This window comes from Leucoraja erinacea, chromosome 28, assembly GCF_028641065.1.
Source record: "Leucoraja erinacea ecotype New England chromosome 28, Leri_hhj_1, whole genome shotgun sequence".
Lineage (NCBI taxonomy): Eukaryota > Metazoa > Chordata > Chondrichthyes > Rajiformes > Rajidae > Leucoraja > Leucoraja erinaceus.
In genome coordinates, this window is record NC_073404.1 from 26,069,294 (window position 1) to 26,089,037 (window position 19,744).

At 41.2% G+C, this 19,744-nt stretch overlaps 1 protein-coding gene across 2 annotated transcripts in view; it reads left to right on the forward strand.

Annotated features, from left to right (window-relative positions):
• The window catches only part of dhrs11a (dehydrogenase/reductase 11a), a 60,873-nt gene that overhangs the window by 33,864 nt on the left and 7,265 nt on the right, over positions 1–19,744 (forward strand). The window contains exon 4 of one of the 2 annotated variants that reach the window (XM_055658073.1): positions 18,466–18,595. In XM_055658073.1, the coding sequence (XP_055514048.1) occupies positions 18,466–18,595 (130 nt within the window). Of the gene's footprint in view, positions 1–1,397; positions 6,750–18,465; positions 18,596–19,744 lie in introns of those variants that run through there. The other variant, XM_055658072.1, reaches the window with a different exon arrangement.

The following is a 19,744-nucleotide window of genomic DNA, read 5'->3' on the forward strand; positions in this document are numbered from 1 at the left end:
ATGAAAGAATGGATCGACTGGGCTTATATTCACTGGAATTTAGAAGGATGAGAGGGGATCTTATAGAAACATATAAATTCTTAAGGGATTAGACATGCTAGATGCAGGAAAAATGTTGGGGGAGTCCAGAACTAAGGGTCACAGTTTAAGAATAAGGGCAAGTCATTTAGGACTGAGATGAGGAAAAACTTTTTCACCCAGAGAGTTGTGAATCTCTGGAATTCTCTGCCACAGAAGGCAGTGGAGGCCAATTCACTGGATGTATTGAAGAGAGAGTTAGACATAGTTCTTAGGACTAACGGAATCAAGGGATATGGGGAGAAAGCAGGAAAAGGATACTGATTTTGGATGATCAGCCATGATCATATTGAATGGCTCGAAGGGCCAAATAAAAACATAGAAAATTGGTGCAGATGTAGGCAATTTGGTTCTTCGAGCTAGCACCGCCATGGCCTACTCCTGCAACTATTTTCTATGTTTCTAATTTGTTGTGTTCAGAAATAGGTAATGCTTACGGGTCAGGAAAATGGAACATATAGTGAGAAAGAAAGGTATTGAGTTTACATAAAGCTCAAATAAGAATGCGTGGTAAATTTGCTGCACTAACTACACATCATTACATTTAAAAAAATCATTCTCAGCTCTGAGCCTCCATAGACCTTCATGGGCAGAGAATTCCAATAATTCTCAAAGCTCAGTGAAGAAATCTCTCCTTATTTTTATCTTAATTGGCTACCTGTCACCTTGAAACTTTGTACATTCCCTCCATCACAAATATATTCTTCGATATGGAGGCCAAACTCTTAGTGTTCCATTTGCCATCTCATTATGGCCCTGTATAATTGAAGCAAAACCTCCACTCTTTCGTTGCGGCAGGGGAGGCTGAAAAGTCGCTTAAGTCGCTCGGCAGACTTTGTTCCACCCTCACCCGTCGTCGTATTTATCTTTGCATTTATTATTACTATATGCATGCTGTTTATTCTGTTAGCTTTGTGTGAATATTGAATTTCATTTCATTTTTATATGACAAATTAACCTCCTCGAACCTTGTCTTGTTCTCCTCAATAATTTAATTATCGGCGACCAAATATGTATTTTATATTTATTGTAACTCAGTGGGACAGGCAGCATTTCTGGAGAGAAGGAATGGGTGATGTTTCAGGTTGAGACCCATCTACAGACTGAGAATATGAATAGGTGGCATTTCGGTCTGATTGTGGTGGTGGGAATGGGCGAGGGGTAGCTGGGCCTCTTCCTTTCCCCATCCCCCGCCCCCTCTCAGCTGAGTTAGTCCAGCACTTTGTATCCTCTTTTGCAAGCTTTGAATGACTGTAGCATCAACATCTAGCGTATGTACTGGTTTTGTTTCACTGACTAGTGCTTTTGTTTAACTTCAGATTGGAGACCTTCAAATAAGGCCCACGGCCCAGCTGTCGTAGCAGTGAGAAGCAGCAGCTCCCTATACACGACTAGCAACATGAGTTATAGCACACAAGCCTCTGCTGGACATTTTTTTAAAACAAAATGTTATGCTAAAGAGTGTTTCTGGGATAGATGCCCTATTTCATTTGGCCACATCGAAATGGTAGAATTTGCCTTCTATTTGCACCAGATATTCTTTACAATGGAGCAGACCATGTTATTTTAAAGCAAACCATTTTAATTTTGTGTCTCTTCGAACTGCTGCAGACCATCTTGGTGCCAGCTGTGGCATGAAAGATACAAAAATGTACGAAGGGCGATTGCTTGTGTGTGTGTGTGTGTGTGTGTGTGTGTGTGTGTGTGCGCGCGCGCGTGTGGAGAAATGATGCTCGACCACCTAGCTTTCCACTTCGTTGGAGACTTTTTTATTGTTTAAACCGAGCTGTTTGACTATTTGTAGGTGTGCATATCTGCTGATCTCCACACTGGATTGCACTGAAAATCCGTTTAGTGAAGATGAATGAAGACGTAAACTGTTTTCAAAGGAATTATTTGAAAGGGGTATCATTGAAAATTGATTGTAATAGATAACTAGTCTCATTGCTATAGAGTGATTACATTAATTACTTGTGTTTTTATTGCTGCTTTAATATGGATTAGAATATTACAGACCAGGAAATAGGTTTCTCTAGTTTTTATACCTAATTTTTTTTTTTAAAGAGAGAAACCTAGATTATAGAATAATGATGAGACAAAATGATCTAACAAGTTCTCTTTTTAGTTTTTCTTGATTAAGTTAAAACATCTCCTGACAGAGACCTAAATAATAACTGCACTTCACCAGCTTATTAGATAAAGTTGTTCCATGGCCCTCGTCATTTGTGTCCAAAATTGAAAGGATTTTTTGGGGGAGCTCAGTATTATTGAAATTCAACCTATTGATTTTTAATTCCCTTGGCTGTAACCTCTTTGTGATTTGTGGATTTGCTTCTAATACTTCTAGATATTGGTTTTCATTTCAATCTTAAAGTCGGTAAAATATGAGGTAAAGACCCAATTATGCAACATAATTTCAAATAGCCGAACAATATTTTGATTCCCAAATATAGACACAAGGAACTGCAGATGCTCCCCTTCCCATTCCCAAACTGGCCTTTATGACCTGGGCTGCCTCCATTGCCAGGGTGAGACCATACGCAAACTGGAGGAACAACACCTCATAATTAACCTTGAACCCAATGGTGCCAACATTGAATTCTCCAAATTTAGGTAACTAACTAATCTACCAACTTTAACTCCCTCTTCCCAGTGCCCCACCTGGATGTGTACACCCATTTCTCTATTTCTCCATTCACCCTGTCCCTTACCACCCATATTTCTTCCTCTCACTTCACATTTCGGATGTCTTCGATCCTTAACTCCTTATCTTGCACTTTTGGTTTTTCATCTCAGGCCTTTGTCCAACCTTCTGCCATCAAACGCCCTCTCACCTGTATCCTGCACCCACTATAACTTGTCAGACTTTGTCCCGCCATCGTCTCTCTTCCTGCTTTCTCCATCCCTACTGCAATCAATCTGAAGGGGCCCGACCCGAAACGTTGCCTCACCTATCCATGTTCTCCAGTGATGTTGCCTGACCCGCTGAGTTCCTTCAGCACTTTGTCTATTTTTGCTACCCAAGTCTGTAGTTGAGTGGTGATTGAACAGGTATTCCCTTAAAATGATGTGTTCAATGTGTACATGCAGTTTTTGGCAGTAATCTTGCATTGTACATGGTGATGTACTTTTTAATGGACATTACCTTCATTTTAAAATACCATCATACTGTATTAGTTAAATGTGATTCATTAATGTCCTGATAATTCCACATCTTGAGCTATTTTTCAGAAATTGTTTTCCAGAAGCATGCCCTTTGGTGATTCAGATGTTAATTTGGTGTAATGTTCACAAATCCCTAATCAATAAAGTTTAAAAGGGGGCTCTTAGCTTCAAGGGTTTTTTTAAATCACCTTTAACCGTATTTGATAATACCACAGTTATAATTTAAAGTTTAAATAATTCTCTTCCAAGTTCCATTAATTCTAGCAGAATAATGACAGATTTGTTTCTTAATTTTGCCATATCGGCCTGTTCTGGCACTTTGAACACGGGATTTCACTGTGTGACACTACCACTCTCAACCCGTGTAGTCTACACGAACCTTTCAAGGTGAAACCCAAACTGTTTATTTTGTTCTTTTTGTGCCAAATGAGCTTGAGCCACTAACAAACTACTTGTTGGAGCTGGTTCTTAATCTCCTATGTGAACCTTCTGTGCACTGAGGTACTTAACTCCACACAAAATCCATATGTAACTTTTTAGACATCGTTTTACCATAAACTGCACCATTAACTGTTTTTAATATTTTAAATAAAATTACTGAACATAAAGTAAGGGGATGTGTGTGGTAAACCATTAGTCACCACTAGACAGAGGTATATTTCCGATTGTTATGAATGTATTTATTTTTCTGCCACCATGAAAATGCAGACGGGCAAACAGTTCTGCCCTTGTTTCTGATGCTGATCATAAAATAAATGTAACAGTTGTCAAGTTTATTTGTGAGTGGGAGGTATTTGAGTGTGTATAAGATGGAAGGGATGATTGAGGATTGGATGGAGTTGAACTATTTCTAGTGTTTAAAGCTAGGAACTGCTTACTGCTTGTATAAGTGTTGTGAGTCAATCTGTACAGGCACCAACCAGTTATGTCCTCTGATCTTTCAGTGTACTTATTTTCTTGCTGAGGTAATTGAGTAATGAATTTGGAGTTTGTATGTTCTCCCCGTGACCTGCATGGGTTTTCTCCGAGAACTTTGGTTTCCTCCCACACTCCAACGACGTACAGGTTTGTAGGTTAATTGGCTTGGTATTAATGTAAAATTGTCCCGAGTGTGTAGGGTAGTGTTAATGTGCAGGGATCACCGGTCGGTGTGGACTCGATGGGCCGAAGGAGCCGATTCCGCGCTGTATCTCTAAACAAAACGAAAAAAATAGCACCAGGAACTTAAGTTTGATTTTCTATTACTTTTTGAGGCACTTTATCCTACTAACACCAAACTGTGAGCCAGTGGTATAAACATTGGCTTGTTTAATCTCTGACTAATATTTTACATGAATAATGAAGTGTTCAAACATGGAGAATAATTTCTGCTGTGTTCTAACCATCCCAACTGCAATCTGATATTTTGTTTTTACATAGCAAAATAGCAGCATTCCATTGAATTGTTCATAGCCTCTTGATAACGTACTGGTTCTGCATGGTATTGCTGAATAATTATCTCTGTATTAATGTCTAATGTGAAAAATGAATAATAATACGGATGTTGCATTGATGTGGCTTTAAGAGCTAATGACCGTTATTAGCACTGTTGTATAACTTTTTAATCTAAATTCTAGGCATGTCTCCAGCTTATCTTAAAATTCTCCCACTATTGCTTTTTCCTCTTTGTGCCACCGTCCCCTTTCACCCAAATGGCAGCTTGTGCTCAACTCTATTAGCGACTCTTGTGTCAGCCAAGTACTCCGTGATACAAAAACAATTGCCTGTTTATTCTTTGAATAATTCAGAGGAATAATTACGGGGGCAATAATGAAGAATAACTTCTGCCACGCTGTGTCCTTGAAATCTAATGTTGGTAAAATTCACCACATAAGTGAATTCACCACATCTGCAAAATTTGCTTCAGACATATGTTTCTGTGGTCTTTACAATTTAACATTAAATCTGCACTTGAATGTTGTCTTTAACTCTGAGCAAACTCTGGTAATGCAACTGGGTTTTATATTAATTTGTGTGCAGTATTGTAATTTTGTATAAGGTGAAATTCAACATGAAGGATCCCGGGTATGAAGTGTCCCTGTCAACCAAAGTCGCATTCTGTGGTTCAGTGCTCTACCATCACTTAGGCAACTGCTGATTTTTGATGCTAAAATAGTTGAGGTTCAATAATGTGGAGATTGGGATAATTATCAAATGTTAAAACTTGAAATTATGGGCTCCAGATCGCTTGAAAGTTGTCGTGTGAAAGTATGGCAGTGAATAACTGTACATCTCATTGCCTGGTTTTCAAAATTACTGCATATAGACTTGAGTTGGTGTTACTTGGGCAATCGTATATTAGGAGCAGGCAACAAAAACAATTGATAAGCTGCAAAATTCGAAGGCACTTCTACATTAAGCTTGTTTTTGTAAAGATCAAATAATAGATCCTGTGCCATTTAGACGTACACAGCGAGTACACTACTTTTAATGTTTAAACAATCTCACTTTTACAAATGTAGTATACTGAATTATCTAAACTTGTCGGATATAAATGATAAATAAAATATTGTGCCACATTATTACTTAATTTGTACTGAAAACCCAGAAGTGACCTCTAGTTGGAGAAGATTATTTCTTTTATTCTACCAAGCATTTGTTTTTGTTATTTTTTTGTAGTTCAGACATTTTGATTTACAATTGTCAAAGTGGCATTGCTGTAATTATGTACCATATCAATGGAATCAATGAAATGCTAAGATTTAAAACCCCAGTTTCGTCGAGAATGACTGCACAAAAATATTACAATGTTAGAAATTTCCAGCTAGTCTGTCCATGATTTTCAAGGCATTCACACTCGATGTAATATCAGTACTTTTTTTTCTCTCTAAGTTCTGATAATTCGCCACTCGTCTTGTCTGCTGTCCACAAGATTGTTAACGTCCAATGCAACTTATTTTTGTTTAAATTTCCAACATTCTGCTCTGATCACTTTTTGTTATGAAATAATCCAAAACCTGGATTTATTCATTAATACGGCGTTTCTTTTTATAAGGTTAGGCTTTCATAATACAAATCTAGATTATTTTCTACTTCAGTTACAATGGCCCTTTTGATAGGCTTTATGTATGTAGTTCACAAGGAATTGAGTTCCTAACGTACATAAACAGGTCAAAAGTGGCATCAAAACTGTGTCCACGTGGAAATATCTGTGGGACGAATGATCGGCTTATCGCCAGCACACAAATTGAACTTCATACTAATGTTGACTTAGTTTAGCAACACTTTTTATTTAACATTTGGAGTTGGTTTCAAATAAGCAGGAGTTTTTCAGTTATTACTTGATCAACACTACTGTACTGTTGCTGTAGAAATTAACTGATGCTGCTAAATTAACAAAAAAAATGTTAAGTATTACTTGAGACATTATATAATAAATAATCCTCATTATGAAACTGGATCCTGCTGAATATTGTGAAATTATATTCTGGTGAAAACTCTGATCATTAAATGAAGATGGTAACAAAGTTGTTGAGAGATTGACTTCTTTACAATACAGTGATTACAAGTGGTTTTTTTCACATGCAACTTTACAAGTTTCCTTTGCCCTAATATTCATAAGATGTTACTTTTGGATGGGAATATTAAAATACCCTGTAAAAAATATTTTAAATATTCTTCTGTACGTGTGTTGTTGAAGTTGGGACGTTTAAAGAGAAACACAACTTGCCGCTTTCAGCCTCATCCCTTCCAAAATACATGTCAACGTTTTATTACCCCAGTTGGTAAGGTCACGTCGCCAATAACAACATAGCCATGCCACAGATGCAGCCATTCTTAATATTTATCAGATTTATCCAACTTTCTCCATTGCAATACGGTTTCCAATTTCTTTGTTGTGCCTTAGGAAAGGTGAGTAACTTCACTAAATCTGGTAATCAATGGAGGACATTGGCACAGAGATCCATGTAAGTTTGTGATACTGTTTTCAATTGGTGGTCTTTTTGTATTGAGCACAGCATGGAATTATAGCCTCCCTTTATATGAAGCAAAAACATTATTTTGGCACAAACACTGCAAGCTTGTTGACATTAACACTTACAAAGATCTGGAGCATCCTTGCAACCAAATTAGTGTTGGGCAATTTTGAAAGTGTATACGAGAAGGAACCCGCAAGGTCATATGGATAACATGCAAACTCCACATTTACAGCACCCGAGATCAGAATGAAACCCGGGTCTCTAGCGTTGTGAGGCAGCAGCTCTACCAGCTGCACCACTGAGCTACCCTCCCTTTTCTCATCCTTCTCGTATCCACTGACATGAAATGCTTTGACTCATTTCAGCACAACTTATAAGAATTTCCAATGAAACACTTGGAATCAGCACTGCTGATCCAAATCTTTGCTTCTGAAACATTCCTGCTTGTCTAAACAACCAATACCTAAATTTGTACTTTTTAATTTGCCTTTGGTCTCTTAGATTGCCAGATGATGGCCTGCTTCTCTAATCTCTTTGGTTCAGCCAATATTTGTTATGTAACTGAAGTAAAATAAAAAGTTTTTATTTATTTATCCAGAGATTGACTATCTCATCTGCAATTCACACTATACATCACCAACACCCACACACATTACATGTGACAGAATTAAAGCTGTCTCCCTTGTTCTTTGGTGATTTGAATTAAGGTGATGACTGAACTACTCTGTAGTCTGACAGTTAAATGGAGTTCTTCAGAGGCAGACGATGAGTCAGGATAGGAAACGTGTAAGTATTCTAAATTACATTCAAGCATTGCTCGTTGGCAACTACGTCTCTTAGAACTGATGTTTCAAGAAATCTGTGAGCTTTCATAAATAAAAGAGAAACAAATATTTTTTGGCACACGAGAGAATGTATCGCCTCACTATGCATTGCGGCAACAGTATCAACGTTGGATTCTCCAATTGTCGGTAACCTCCAGCAACTTCCCCCTCCCCCTCCACCCACTACTTTCCTCCCCTCTGGCCTCACAACCCGCAACTCCTCAAACTAGTCCTACACCTATTCTTATCAAAGAGAGAGACAAGATGCTGGAGTAACTCAGCGGGACAGATAGAATCTCTGGAGAGAAGGAGTGGGTTTTGAGTCAACACCCATTCCTACAGTCCAAAGATGCTGCTTGTCCCACTGAGTTGCTCCAGCATTTTGTGTAAACCAGCATCTGCAGTTCCCCCTTACACCTATTGTTCTTATCTCTGGCCTTTGTTCTAGCCGTCTGCATGTCAAAAAATCCCCCTTTCCTTCAAAGATCCGATAGCGGAGCTATCTGCTATACGATCTTTGCTTTCCTGTGTCGACCTATTACCCGCAGTGCTTTGCCCTGCCTCTCCCCTTTTCCAGCTTTCTTCTCCCCCTTACAATCGAAGTCTGAAGAAGGGTCTCAACCAAAAACTTCACCTATCCATGTTCCCCAGAGATGCTGCTGAATTCCTCCAACATTTTGTACCCTTTTGTGCATAAACCAGCATCTGTAGTTCTTTGTTTCAACATTGTGGCATTTGCAAAGTGAACAAATGATAGTGTAAGTGGCACCTTAGCATCTGCCGGTGTTAAAAAAATGGTTGGGAAATTACCGTGCTGCTATTTAAAAGACAAAGCATGTAACTGATAATTATCACCGATGCAGGCCTTATTATAAAAGCACACCATTTAATCATCTGCAATTGCCTTCCTGGTGGAAAAACAGTATAATTGGATGATAAGCTCTTGAATAAGAAATTTAATGAGCATTTGCTTTGCATATGTAAGCGAATTTAACAGCAATTCTGGAGATAAATCTGTACTAACCACTCACATAGTCTGCACTCCCAAAGGCTAGCATTAGCATTCCAATCAAGAAGCATTAACAAATGCCTGATCACAGAATATGGGGTGTAATTGACAGACATCAACCTACAGTTTGCCGTGTTGTAGAAAAGCAAGGAGTGTTTTTTTCATTCACACAATTACTCTTGAATGCAAACAGACACAAAATGCTGGAGTAACAGGCAGCATTTCAAGATTCAAGAGATTTTATTGTCATGTGTACCAGATAGGACAATGAAATTCTTGCTTTGTTTCAGCACAACAGAATATAGAAGGCAGGAATACAGAACAGATCAGTGTGTCCATATACCAATTTATAAATATATACACACATAATCAAATAAATAAAACAGATAAAGTGCAAATAAACAGATAATGGGCTATTAATGTTCAGAGTTTTGTTTGAGTTGAGTTCAATAGCCTAATGGCTGTGGGGAAGCGGCTGTTTCTGAACCTGGACATTGCAGAGTTCAGGCTCCTGTACCTTCTACCTGAAGTTAGCGGGGAGATGAGTGAGTGGCCAGGATGGTGTGGATCCTTCATGATGCTGCCAGCCTTTTTGAGGCAGCGACTGTGGTAAATCCCCTCGATGGTAGGGAGGTCAGAACCGATGATGGACTGGGCAGTGTTTACTACTTTTTGTAGCCTTTTCCGCTCCTGGGCGCTCAGATTGCCAAACCAAGCCACGATGCCACTGGTCAGCATGCTCTCTACTGTCCTCCTTGACAAACCGACTCTCCGTAATCTTCTCAGGAAGTAGAGGCGCTGATGTGCTTTCTTTTTGATTGCATCAGTGTTCTCGGACCAGGAGAGATCTTCAGAGATGTGCACGCCCAGGAATTTGAAGCTCTTGACCCTTCCCACCATCGACCCATTGATATAATCGGGACTTTTATGGATAGAAGAAGGAATGGGTGACGTTTTGGATCAAGTCCTTTCTTCAGACTTCTCGACCTGGAACAGGTCGAGAAGTCTGAAGAAGGGTCTTGATCCACAACGTCACCCATTCCTTCTTTCTATCCAGAGATGCTGCCTCTCCTGCTGATTTACTCCAGCATTCTGCGTCTTATCTTTGGTGTATGCGTGTGCAGTTCCTTTCTACGCACTTGAATGGAAGAGAGTCGTGTATCAAATGGGATGGAAAACTGCAAATGTAAGTTTTTAACTAGGAAACTGGGAAAGATAAAAATATTATTTATGTTGTACATAAATTGAATGACGGGACAGCTAGATCTGAGCGTTAGAGGCAATAATTTGTTTAAATATATGAAAAGATGTATTTGCGTTTTAAAAAAAACAACTGGATTCTATTACTATTTATGAACAGTGCGAAGCTGAATAAAAAATAATAGTAGATAGATATCTATTGTAAGAGTTTGTTTAAATAATTTTGTGGTCAATTACAAAGCAACTTCACAAGCATCGAGCAGAGATGGTATATGGTATTCGCTTGGACCACCTCCCAATTTACAAAGAGGATAGACACAAGATGCTGGAGTAACTCAGCGGGTCAGGCAGCATCTCTGGAGAAAAAGAATAGGTGATGCTTCGGGTCGAACTCTTTCTAATGACATAGCCGGGGGGGGGGTGAGGGAAACTAGAGGTATGGAAAGGTTCAGCTAATGTGCAATGTTTGTTTTTCTCTTATATAGCTTTCCTCTTTGCAACAAGCGTGCAACAGCTTGTTTCATATTCTTGCAAAATACCAACCAGGCAAAGCCTGTGGAGGCAGAATGGGAGTTAATGTTTTGGGTCAAGACATATAATCTCTCGTTTCCCATTTCCCTGACTAGTCTGAGCAGGGACCCGAAACGTCACCCATTCCTTCTCTCCTGAGATGCTGTCTGTCCCACTGAGTTACTCCAGCTTTATGTGTCAATCTTCAGTTTAAACCAGCATCTGCAGTTCATTCCTACACATTTTGTCTGCTCCACTGTGAAATCTCAAGGTATGTCTACTTTGAATAAATTATCCTTCTCTCTCTGACGAGAGTTCCGCAACATCCTCTCTCAATGCTCCCCCTCTGTGAATCCTACAATACCACGTTTTAACCCAGAGTCGCATATCTTTCATTCATTGTTCTTCATCTCGCTACATCGTCGTCTATATCTCTCGTTTCCCTTTTCCCTGATTAGTCTGAAGGAGGGTCTCAACCCGAAACGTCACCCATTCCTTCTCTCCAGAGATGCTGCCTGTCCCGCTAAGTTACTCCAGCTCTTTGTGTCTATCTTCAGGACCTCGACTTCTGAGTTTCTGCAACAATGTGTTGCTTCGCACTATAGCATTTCCTATCCTTGCAACCCATACGTGTGAAATAAGTCTTTATCTGTTCATTGCTCTTTTGTCTAATTTTCTTTAAAACGTCCTCAAGAGCAACAAGTTGGATTCTTATACCTTCGATTCTTGAGTACAATACTTGGGAATGTGGACGCAACGTTTGGGTTAAGTAGTTTCAGGTAATGGGCCTTTCCTATCTTTATTTCAGATATTCAGCACCAGCAAATTGCAAATAAAGAACCTGCTTCAATTTTAGTTTAGATTAGATACTTTTATTGTCACATGTGGCATGCTTTGTTTTGCATACGAAGGTATACTAAGAGTCTCCACATAAAGGCCGCGACAAGGATACAAAGTACCCCTTTTGTTTACCCCAATGGGTCCCCCCTCCACCCCCTTAGTTCGTGACACAATCCCCACTTAGTACTTGACGGTCCCCCCAACGCTAGGTGTGCCCCCCCCCCTGGCTTTGTCCTCTGGGGTCCCCCTATTCGACCTCTGGATTCCGACCTCCAACCTCGGAAAATGTAATTATCCTCTAGACCAATCTTTTGTTCCCTTTGTTGTTGCCACCTGTGCTACTTAGGCGACCTGCATTTTAAAAGACTTTGTCTTTAAATTAATGTCCCAACTCGGCGCATGGATAGAAACATAGGAACATAGAAATTAGGTGCAGGAGTAGGCCATTCGGCCCTTCGAGCCTGCACCGCCATTCAATATGATCATGGCTGATCATCCAACTCAGTATCCCGTACCTGCCTTCTCTCCATACCCTCTGATCCGCTTGGCCACAAGGGCCACATCTAACTCCCTCTTAAATATAGCCAATGAACTGGCCTCAACTACCCTCTGTGGCAGAGAGTTCCAGAGATTCACGCAGAGATAAAGATCACCCTTGCTGTCATTTGCCTTTTCTGCCTTCCAACCTATTACACTTATCCACCTTTCTGCAGAACACAAAGCACTGGAGGAACTCAGCAAGGCGGGCAGCATCTGCGGAGTAACGTTTTGGATCGAGACACTTCTTCAGTTTTTGCGTTTTGCTCAAAATGTCTGCAGCTCCTTGTATCTCCAACTTTTCTTCTCTCCTGCAGTTCAAAACGTGTTTTCCTGTAACTTTGAACTGAGGGAAGGTTACAGTTCCTGATTTTCTACACACAGATGTTGTCACAAGTTACAGGAGTAACTGGGCCATTCGGCCCGTTGAGTCAGCTCCACCATTCAATCGTGGCTGATCTCTGCCTCCTAATCACATTTTCCTGCCTCCTAATCCTATTTTCCTGCCTTCTCCCCATAACCCTTGACACCCGTTCTAATCAAGAATCTGTCTATCTCTGCCTTAAAATGATCAACTGACTTGGCCTCCACAGCCCTCTGTGGCAATGAGTTCTACAGATTCACCACCCTCAGACTAAAGAAGATCCTCCTCACCACCTTTCTAAAAGAATGCTCTTTAATTCTCAGGCTATGACCTCTGGTCCTAGACTCTTCCACCAGTGGAAACATCCTTTCCACATCCATTCTATGCTTTCATTCTGTAAGTTTCAATGAGGACCCCTCAACCTTCTAAACTCCATTGAATAGAGACCCAGTGCTGTTAAATGCTCATCGTATGCTAACCCACTCATTCCTGGAATCTTTCTTGTAAACCTCCTCTGGACCCACTCCAGAGCCAGCACATCCTTCCTCAGATATGGAGCCCAAATTTGCTCATAATAATCCAAATGCAGCCTGACCAGTGCCTCAGCATTACATCTCTGTTTTATTATTCCAGTTCCCCTGGTATAAATGATAGCATTGAATATGTCTGATCTGCTGAGACTTCCTAGCATTTAATCTTTTTATTTAATTATTCCAGTTTCCACAATATTTAGCTGTGGACACAAATTATAACTTACCCCTTGCAAGAATGCAGAGTGTAATCCTTAGCATGGGGGGAAGGGCATAGTGGACAGGATGGAAAGGGAAGAGTTAACAGAAGCAAAGTTTGCAAATAGTAATCAGTGATTCTTGAAAGCAAGACTTTCCATGGATAGATGAAAGGAACTTTGGTCGTTTTCCAACCCAATGCATGTTAGCATTGTTACTGTTATGGAGACAAGAGACTGCAGATGCTGGAATCGAGCAAAAAAAAAAAAAAAAAAAAATGTCTGGAAGACCTCAGGTGAAAAATATCAACCCTAAAATTTGACCACCTATTTTCCACCTGAGGCAGTTTTTCAAGCAGTTTGTTTTTAGATCATAAATTTTACGTCTTATTCTTTTTGGTTATAGCTGTAGGTTTTGCTGAGTGGAAAGTCAGTTTTGAAGGGTGGCATGGTGGCGCAGCAGCAGAGTTGGTACTTTACAGTGCCAGAGACCCGGGTTTGATCCTGACTACTGGTGCTGTCTGTACATAGTTTGTACTTTCTCCCTGTGACCACGTGGGTTTTCTCCAGGTGTTTTGGTTTCCTCCCACACTCCAAAGACATGCAGGTTTGTTGGTTAATTGGGCGGTAAAAATGATAAATTGTCCCTAGTGTGTAGGATAGTGTTAGTGTTTGGGGTGATCGCTGGCTGCTGCGGACTCGATGGGCCAAAGGGCCCGTTTTAGTGCTGTATCTCTATAGAGTTTAAAAGTAAAGGCTGTGAAACAGGTAGTTAGGGTGTTACTTGATGCCAGTGTAAGGAACAATTAATCTGTTCTTGGTATAGAAACGGAACTGCAGATGCTGGTTTACACGAAAGGACACAAAGTGCTGGAGCATCTCTGGGGAACGTGGGCAGGTGACCTTTGGGGTCAGGACCCTCCCAAAACGTAATCCATGCATGCTCTCCAGAGATGCACCTGGTCCGCTGAGTTACTCCTGCACTTTGTGTCCCTATTTGAGGATATTTGGGATGAATGTGGTAGTACATATAGAAAATCTACATTTATAGAGTCACACAACCGCAACAAAGCGGTTAGCCCATTGGGTACCAGTCAACCATCAAGCACTAATTTTCATGAATCCTATATTCCATATTCCCATCAACTCCCTCTAGATTCTGCCACACCAATTCTTTGGAGGTACTTTACAGTGGCTAATCTATCAACCCACACATTTTGGGCATTTATAGATACCAGTATCTGCAATTTGTCGTGTCAAGCGTTTATGGGGATGGGGGGGGTACAAGTCGGAGCACCCAAGGGGAAGCTCACACAATCATTGGGAAAACCCTTCAAACTCCACCCAGCTCCAGAGAGTTTGTGATTGAAACTGGATAGCTGATGGAGTGCAGAACTGCCAACTGTGCCACCATTGAATTGTGGTAGTGGCTTTTTATCCAACCGAATGATAGGGAAATGAAGCATCAATCCTAAACAGCATCTCGGACAACGTAGTTAGCCAAAATATAGACATACAATGTTGGAGTATCTCAGCGGATCAGGAAGCATCTCTGGAGAAAAGGAATAGGTGACATTTGAGGTTGGAACCCTTCTTCAGACTACTCTTCCATCTGAAGGAGGGTTTTGACCCGAAATGTTACCTAATCCTTTACTCCAGAGATGCTGCCTGACCTGCTGGGTTACTCCAGCATTTTGTGTCTACCTTCGGTATAAACCAGCATCTGCAGTTCCTTCCTACCCAACATAGTTAGCCAAGATGTGCTCACATTTTCAGATATGGGTATGAAACCTAAAACACTCTGAAGTAAGGCAAACCGTGAAATTGGTTTCATCCCAATGTGTGCAACGGAAGTACTGATTCTTGTTTTTCGGGAACGGCAGCATCTCTGAAGAGAAGGAATGGGTGACAATAGACAATAGGTGCAGGAGTAGGCCGTTCGGCCCTTCGAGCCAGCACCGCCATTCAATGTGATCATGGCTGATCATCCCCAATCAGTACCCCGTTCATGCCTTCTCCCCATATCCCCTAACTGCTATTTTTAAGAGCTCTACCTAGCTCTCTCTTGAAAGCATCTAGAGAACCTGCCTCCACCGCCCTCTGAGGCAGAGAATTCCACAGACTCACCACTCTCTGTGACGTTTCGGGCCGAGACCCTTCTTCGGACAGGATCATTTTGAGTACACGATCATTCATCAGAAAGGTGGTTAGCAAGAAATATAGGCACCTTGCTTCATTAGTTGAGCCATAAAATATTAGTACTGGTAGAACTATGACATATTACTGTGTTCAGTTCCTTTTTCCAGTCACCATGTTACAAATAGGATGCGGTGGCATTGGAGAGGCTGCAGAAGAGATTCATGAGTATATTAGATCTGGAGTTTTAGTCCGGGAAGAGATTGATTGGGATGGATGTCACTTTTCAGAGCTGAAGAGGTGAAGAGATTTAATTGAGACATAACTTGAGAACTGAAGGTCAGATCAAATTAATTTATCACATACACCAGGGTGCAATGAAATTTACTTGAAACTCACAGGATAGACAGTATACGGACGGGCAGAATGGAGAGGACCAAATACTTTGAGCAGAGTGATTAATAACTTGGTTAAAGGTCATTTGTAGAATGACTAGAAATGGTTGTTTTTTCTATCAACTGGTGGTCTGGAACTTGTTACCTTAGAGAGTGATGGAAACACAAAGCTTCATCACATTTAATGAGTGGTTATATGATTTATCACACTCTCGTTAGATTAGAGGTCAACAGATGTAAAGTGGGATTGGTCTGAATAACTCTTTTATCTGTTCAAGTGGATCTGTGGTGGGCTGAATTACCTCTATAAGTGATAAGATATTTGTATCGTTCAATTGTACAACTTATCAAAACTAATAACATTCCCTTTCCTCCCAAAAGCTTTAAAAAAATGTTTTATTTAATTTTAATTTTAATGCCAAGTATTTATTTACTACAATCTTGGGCTATGGAGCAAGAGAATAAAAGTGTGGTTGATCTAAATGACTCTTTATCTGTTCCAGTGCTACCGTGGTGGGCTGAATTATATTAAAATGAATTAATATTAATATTAAAATTTCATTAAAATAAAAAAATATTTTAATGCCAAATATTTTGATTTAGCTCTTCAAGCTGCAGACCAATAGATGTAAAGTGGGGTTGATCGGAATAATTATTTATCGATTCCACTGGGACTGTGGTGGGGTGAATGACCTCTTTACCTGACGTTTTTCCTTATAATACCATTGTAAAATGTTTCTGTGCCATTGAATTACTCCACCATTTTGTATCTATCATTTGATAATGGACTGACTTAGCGTTAGTGCAGTGTCATCGTGAAGCGTTATAACCTTCACTGACTTGTGTAGAACCATTGGTAAATATTTTCCCCTACTGATGGAGATGGATGTTTTCCATATTAATTTAAATGTGTAAATCGACAAAGTGTTTTCGTTTAAGAATAACAAAATGTATCACAACATTCATATGTATGTAATCTGTAGAGGTTTACTTTAACAATTTCAGACAAATGATTGCACTATAGCTAATGCACCTAGTGACCCAGAAAATGCAAAATAATTTTGATCTGAATAACAAAATGGAATTTCCTGAGGGTTGTTTTTTTATTGCATTCCTTTCTTGTTGCATCTTGTCTGGAAAAGTTTGAAGTTGCAACTTGTACATTTATGATATGCAACGGGAGTTAGTTGTTGTATGTACACCGTATATCAAATCCACAGGTCTACGGGGTCTATGATGTTGACCATGGAATATTAATTTGATGTAGTTTAGAATGAACTAAACTTTGCATTCTCATTTTCAAGCTTTGAGGAAATAATTTGGTAGAACTACATCTGTAGCATTGCGTGCAGTCCAGGTTGCCCCAATACAGGAAAGATGTGGAGGCTTTGGAAAGAATGCAGAAGTGGTTTACCAGAGTCATGCCTGGATTAGGGCTAGGGTTACCAACTGTCCCCGTATTAGCCGGGACATCCCGTATATTGGACTAAATTGGTTTGTCCCTTATGGGACCGCTCTTGTACCATATTTGACTGCTGCTACTCGGGTCGAGAGGACTGTCGGGTCGGAGCACTGCGTCCGGCCCCGCCTCACCCGTTCCGACGTAGTGCAACCCATAGAGTGCAGCAGCAGCGCCTCCCCCTGTGGCCCCGTCGGTCGGGCTTTGTGTTCAGTCCGTCACCCGTGCCAACTCATCATTCACCCAGCCACGTCCGAGTCTGTCAACTCATCAGGAATTTGTCCCTTATTTTGACCTATTGTCCGTTATTTGGGAGTGAGAAAGTTGGCAACCCTAATTAGGGGGTAATAGCTACAGGGAGAGTTTGGACAGACTTTGATTGTTGTGAGGGTTGTACACCTGCCGGTACGTTTCGTGCCTCCGGTTCTGGGGGTCCTGTGGCGGCTCCCAAGGGTTGGGCCATTCCCACTATCAAACCCCTCGGCAAGGGAATGGATGAGTCCGGAGGCGGCCCTGAGCTAGAGGGATAAAGGGCAGGTGTTTAGGTGCCATCTTCCTCTAGCAGACTCTTCTAGTAAGGAGAAGGACCGCTATTATAAATACTTCCTGAAGCACCTGGCTCCTCGCCTTCATTTCGGGATTGTTGTTGCGTCACTATACTCAAGGGCATAGCTTCAAGGTGGGGGGGGGGGGGGGGGCAAAGTTTTCTCACACAGAGGGTGGTGAGTGCCTGGAAAATGCTGCTGGGGATGGTGGTGGAAGCAGATGTGGCATCTAAAGACTTTTGGATGAATATGAAGGTGATGGAGGGTTGGGTGCAGGCAGATGACAATTGGCAGAGCCATTGTGGCCGAAGGGCCTGTTCTTGTACTGTACTGGTTCTATGTAACCACTCACTGTGACCACTGCCAGGGCAGCCTTTCCATACATTTGAAATGAGATGAATCATTGATTTAGAAAAGCTTTCATAATCTTGTACGCCACAAAAAACTATGGTGTTGTTCATGACCTTGAACCTCGTGTTGCTGCTCACAGAGCCAATAGCACACGAGAACTCACTTGCGGTCAAATGAAGAATATACCAAGCTTAAATTGACTTATTTTTCTTTAAAAAGTAACTTGGTAAGTTTTTATAGATTTCATGTGTGGAAAAAGCATTTCCACAAAAGCAGTTGGTACTTAATGGTGTGCGATGTAATTTTGTTGCAGGAGCAATGTTTGGATGACAATTTGATAACTGTCCGCACATATTTTCTCCCCAGCATAATGGGCCATATTTCACATCCTAAAGACATTACGCACTTTTATGGTGCCACAAAGTACTTCGTGACGGCGCTGACGGAAGGTATTCGGCATGAACTTTATGATCAGAAGAGCCACATTCGTGTCACTGTAAGTCTACCTTCAACTTCTCAAATGAATGCTCACCCTAATAAAGTTCAGGCCTTTTTCGAACAACAAAAGAAATCCCCTTTACTAATTGATCTTTTATCATTCCTGGTGATTTTGGAAAGTGTACTGTCCTTTCACCTCTGGAGACAAGTGTTCAACTGCCCCTATCTGAATCAGTCTGAAGGAGGGTCTCGACCCGAAACGTCACCTATTCCTTCGCTCCATAGATGCCGCCTCACCCGCTGAGTTTCTCCAGCACTTTTGTCTAACTTCGATTTTTCCAGCATCTGCAGTCCTTTCTTAAACAACTCCACCTATCTAATTAGGGGAGTAACACTCTTTGATGTCGGTAAGGGTGTTAAAGTGTTAATGGGGTCCGCAGTGGTGGAGCTGCTGGCTGCTGCCTGTTCAGAGTTAGTGCATTCTCCCTGTGACTGAGTGGGTTTTCTCCAGGCACTCCGGTTTCCTCCCACATTCCAAAAATAGGGCTTCATCTACTGCCCCCAATGTAGAGGATGTGAAGCTGGGATAACATAGAACTAACGCACGGGTGATCTTTGGTCGTCGCGGACTCGATGGGCCGAAGGACCTGTTTCGACCCACCAGATGTGGGCAGAGAATACTTCGACTGAAGTGCAACATGTATTAATTGTAAGTGGAAGACAATGTAAAGTTACTTGGAGAAATCGTGAATGGAATTAGATTCAGCAAAGCCAGCACAACACTAACTCAGAAGGTACACAAAAATGCTGGAGGAACTCAGCGGGTGCAGCAGCATCTATGGAGCGAAGGAAATGGGTAACGTTTCGGGCCGAAACTCTCTTCAGACTGATAGGGGGTGGCAGGGAGAAGGAAGGAAAATAAAGGGAGGAGACAGCTCGGGGGCTAAGGAAGGGGAGGAGACAGCAAGGGCTAAAAAAATTGGGAGAATTCAATGTTCATGCCCGCCGGATGCAGGCTCCCCAAGCGGAATATGAGGTGCTGTTCCTCCAATTTCCGGTGTTGCCCACTCTGGCAATGGAGGAGACCCAGGACAGAGAGTTGGGAATGGGAGGGGGAGTTGAAGTGCTGAGCCACCGGGAGGTCAGGTAGGTTCTTGAGGACCGAGCGGAGATGTTCGGTGAAACACCTTAGCCCTCGAGCTGTCTC